We start from the raw sequence: 4,500 nt of genomic DNA, 5'->3' as shown, positions 1-4,500 counted from the left end.
CGCCAGTCCCCTCACAGCCCCCCCGGGCCCGGCGCGCTGCCCGCCTCCAGCCACACCGCCCTCCCAGGCCTCTCCGCGGTAAGTCCACCAAAGAGAACGTTTAATACTTAAACTGAAGTATTTACGTACCGAGAAGCTGCCATTAATTTCTTTTTAAACCCATACAAAGCCCGCGAAGGTGCGGTTTCTACCGCCGCGGCGCTCGGCGGGACGCTGAGGTAAATCCCTCACGCCCCTGCACGAGCCGCCGTAATGGAGGCCGGGCCGGGCACACCACCTGAGGGCACCGAGCCCGGGCGAGCCCCGGCCACCCGAAACCCCGCCGTGGGGGCTGACAGCACCCACCTCCCCCCCATCTCCATCCCCGGCTCCCCGCGGCGGTCACCGCTCTCCTCAGCGCCGGGTATGACACCGGCGCTCCCGGCCGCCTTGAAATGGAGGCCGGTTGGGCGGCCGCCAAGGCGCCGCGCCCGCAGGTACGGCCGCACCTCGCCGCCGGGGCCTGCCCCGCTCCCCGCCGCCGGGGGGAAAGGAACCCCGGCCGGGATGGGGGGGGACGAGCGGCGAGAGTTGTCTCACTCCGGCCGGTACCTACCACCTCGGCCAGCTTGATCCTGCCGAAGGTGCCCCGCAGGTAGTCCAGGTCGCAGCGGAGGCCGCCCAGCCCGCGGCGCTGGCTGACGGGCTCGGTGGTGGGCTGGTAGGGGCTGCTGGCCCCCGAGATCATGGAGGTGCTGGACGCCTCCCCGTCGAAGCCCTCCAGGTCATCGCCGTTCCTCATGGCGCCGCCGGTGCTGCGGACGGGGCGGGGGGGAAGGCTTGGGCCGCGGAGCTCCGGCCCCGGCCGCGCCGAGCTCACCTAGCGGAGCATGGCTGCCCCGGTCCCGCCTCAGGCGGGGCGGCGCGGGGAGGGCGGCATGCTGCGGGGCGGTGCGGGGGAGGAGAAGGAGAGGGAGGAGGAGGCGGCGGAGGGACCGGGCGGGCCGGGCTGTCGCTGGGACCGGGCCGCCCTCAGCCCCCTCGGCGGCACGGCCAGCCCCACCGCTCGCTCCCGGTGCCGCTGCCGGCAGGGCGGCTTGGGCTCCGACCGGGGAACGCCGCCGCTCCGCCCCCCTGCGCCCAGCGGAAAGGGCGGGGAGAGACCGCCCCGATCCGCCGCCCCGAACCCCGGTTCGCCGCCCCCGGCCCCGCCACCTGCCCCGGGGAGCTTTGGGGGGCGGCCGTCCTTACCCCCGCGGCGGGGAGACCCCGGGAGGAACGAAAGGTCCTGGCTTCGGGGGGTTGTGGAGCGCGTCGGTGTTCGCACCGGGAGGGTTTGAACCGTGTCCGTAATCGAGCCTGGCCCCCGGGATCCACGGAGCGGCTCACGGCGCCCGGAGTCACCCCTCGGGCTGTTCCACGGGTGTCGGAGGGGTGGGAACCCCCAGGGTGTCATAGAGTCATAGAATGATTCAGGTTGGAAGAGACCCTTGGGATCATCGAGTCCAACCATCTCCCCTACTCTACAGAGTCCTCCCCTACACCATGTCCCTCAGCACTGCATCTCAACGGCCCTTAAACACAGCCAGGGATGGGGACTCCACCACCTCCCTGGGCAGCCTGTTCCAATGCCCGACCACTCTTTCGGTGAAAAATTCTTTCCTAACGTTCAATCTAAACCTACCCTGTTGGAGCTTGAAGCCGTTCCCTCTCGTTCTATTGTTAATTACCTGTGAGAAGAGACCAGCACCAACCTCTCTACAGTGTCCTTTCACGTAGTTGTAGAGAGTGATGAGGTCTCCCCTCAGCCTCTTCCTCAAACTAAACAGTCCCAACTCCCTCAGCCGCCCCTCATACGATTTGTTTTCCAGCCCCCTCACCAGCTTCGTTGCCCTCCTCTGCACTCGCTCCAGCACCTCCAGATCTCTCTTGTATTGAGGTGCCCAAAACTGGACACAACACTCGAGGTGTGGCCTCACCAGTGCCGAGTACAGGGGGACAATCACCTCCCTACTTCTGCTGGTCACACTATTTTTGATACAAGCCAGAATGTGTCCTTCCATCAGTCTTGAATTACACTTTACAGCCTTTCTTAAAGTTCTCCAAGTAAACAATTACTTTCGACCAGCCCTGAATCACTTGTTGTGATGTATCTCTTGCTGTGTCACCATACACAAGGAGGATTCACAACCTCCTCTGGCAAATACAGGTGTAGGAACCGTGGCTGGAGAAGGGTGTTTAAGGTGGAGAGGGGCAGACAGGCTGCTGCGTGCCACCCACCGAGCTGAAAGGCAAGGGGTTGGTGTCGCATCCCGTCATCTGCCATCTTCACCAGCCAGATCCCTGCTCCTGTTCCTATCACTGTCAGGCTACCCCGTTCTCTCCTCTTTCACATCACCAGTACAGGACTTTCACATGTATCAATTCTTCCAGCATCTTCCTTGGGCCTCCAAGAGTCTCTCTTACAGTTACTCTGTTTTCCATGAACACTGTGGATTATCAAGCTTGTGATTTCCTTTCCAGTCACCTTTGCGTTTTGCTTCACCTCTCCCTTCCAGTTCTCTTGAAGCCCCTTTAATCCTTCCTCTTTTAGAGGGTTCTGCCCAGTACCACGTGATTTTTAATTTCAAGAGATCTTTCTTCTTTCCTTTGGCGTTTAGAGTAGACTCTAAGAAGTAAGGCCAAAGAGACGGGGTCAGAAAGCACACCAGGAACCCTGGGTGGAGAAAGAGTGGGGTTTTTGTCTACCTCAAGCAGTCATTGCTTGGTTAACCGGAGGGATCATTGCAGACCATAGAAGTCTTCTCATAGCTGCTCAGGTACCCCCTGGTGCTGGGAGAGGCTGATATTCTCAGGCAAGATGAAGAGTTAGCAAACATGCTAAGAAACAAAACCAATCCCCTTTGGTGAAGGGCAAATGCCAGGAAAAGGGAAAAAAAAATAATGAGAAAAAAACCCATGAGCATGGCATGGAGAAGGATGGAAACTCTCTTGCTTGGGTCACATGAAATTTGCCGAACTGTGAAATCATAAATGTAAGGGGGAAATCCTGCATTGGCACTGGGCTGGCCTTGATGGACTAATAGATTTTTACAGTCTCTTATTTCAGTTCTTGTGTAACTCCAGGGAAATCAGAAGTCTCACACAGCTCCTTTCCTTGCAGGAGTATGATAGGTTGGTGGCTGCCACTTCCGAGAGCTTCTCTGAATTCTTTCTAACTCAAGGCTCCCCAACTGTTTCAGGAATGTGGGTTATCCACATTTACCTACAGAGACATCTAACATTTATTTTGAGGGATTGCTGTGGCAGTTCTAGAAAACTAACCTGAGCTAACTAATGAAAACATTTCTGAAACATCCAGTGAACATTATTTTGAATCTTTTGCAGTTCTGACCCAAACACATCAGTGTGTTGAAGGGGAATGAAAAGGTGGCATTGCAGAAGGCAAATGAAGGACAAAGGGAGGGATGGTTGAGTAATTTAAGAAAAAGGCCCGGTGATAAGAGATCTTGATTCTGGTTTTTGGCCACTGCCTCTGGCACAGCCTTCAGCAAACTCCTTCATAGCTTAGTGGAGGACGCAAAGTTTAAATGCACTTGCAATCAGTAGAACCCCTCTGTCCTTCAGCGAGCTGACTGCCTGGGCAGTGAAAGTGCAGTGAGAGCTCTCTCTGCTCCATAGGAAGCGTTATTTGAACAGTTCTGAGGCATGTTTTCAGTGAGCCCGTTGTTGATGCCACTGGCTGGGGTTTCACAGCCATTCTGGGCAGTGCCCGGGGTATGGGCATCGCCGTCGTGCCCCTCTCGGCACCGTGCTCCGTATGGCCACCCCCCCTGGCCGTAAGGGGCCCTGTGCCAACACCAAGCCTTACTGGGGGATTTTCTGGCATCCTCCTGGACGGGTGGGTGGGCTGCAGGGACTTGGCAAGGCCTCCCGAGGTTGCTGCCAGCACTTAACAAAGGAATCCTTTACACACATTCTTGCCTGATACGGCACCTTTTCAGCCTGCTCTGGAGCACTTGAAAGGAAGAAGAAAAAAAAAAAAAAGTCTGCGTTTAATATGTAAATAAAAGTATTGATCCGGTAAAAAGGTCACCGCAGGCAGATCACGTTGCTTTCAGATAACTTTGTTTTTACAAGTTTATAAGCTTCCCGAGCACAGGCTGCCATTCCATCCTGTGGCCACACAGCAAGACCAGGGAACTGGGGAACCAGGTCAGTGACCAGCCCTGAAGACACCACCACGGCATCAAGCTAATGAGATCACAGAATTCATCAGAGAGGACTTCATATCCGGCTAAAATACGGCTGAATGGTGAAAACAAGGAAGAGACAGCACAGAGGGGAGGAAATCCAAGTATGCTATTCATAGACACGATAATTACATGATCAAAGAGCTGTGTTTTTACAGAACAGTTAAGCCAGCTTTGATGGAATTAAAAATTCCCCATCAGAAAGAATCTCCAGGACAGTGGTGAGAAATGAAAACCAACCAGTGATTTAGGTGTAAAAAGCAGTGGA

The 4,500-nt window shown here is 56.1% G+C and overlaps 1 protein-coding gene across 1 annotated transcript in view; it reads right to left on the bottom strand.

Annotated features, from left to right (window-relative positions):
* CMTM4 (CKLF-like MARVEL transmembrane domain containing 4) overlaps nucleotides 1-1,078 on the bottom strand; it is a 32,503-nt gene extending 31,425 nt beyond the window's left edge. The window contains exon 1 of the mRNA XM_014942393.1: nucleotides 596-1,078. Within this exon, the coding sequence (XP_014797879.1) occupies nucleotides 596-781 (186 nt within the window). The 5' untranslated portion in view covers nucleotides 782-1,078. The remainder of the gene's footprint in view (nucleotides 1-595) is intronic.
* Between the last annotated feature and the right edge of the window lie 3,422 nt (nucleotides 1,079-4,500).

The sequence above is a fragment of the Calidris pugnax genome, unplaced genomic scaffold, assembly GCF_001431845.1.
Source record: "Calidris pugnax isolate Ruff unplaced genomic scaffold, ASM143184v1 scaffold28, whole genome shotgun sequence".
NCBI classification, from domain to species: domain Eukaryota; kingdom Metazoa; phylum Chordata; class Aves; order Charadriiformes; family Scolopacidae; genus Calidris; species Calidris pugnax.
This window is presented reverse-complemented; position numbering and strand designations above follow the sequence as displayed.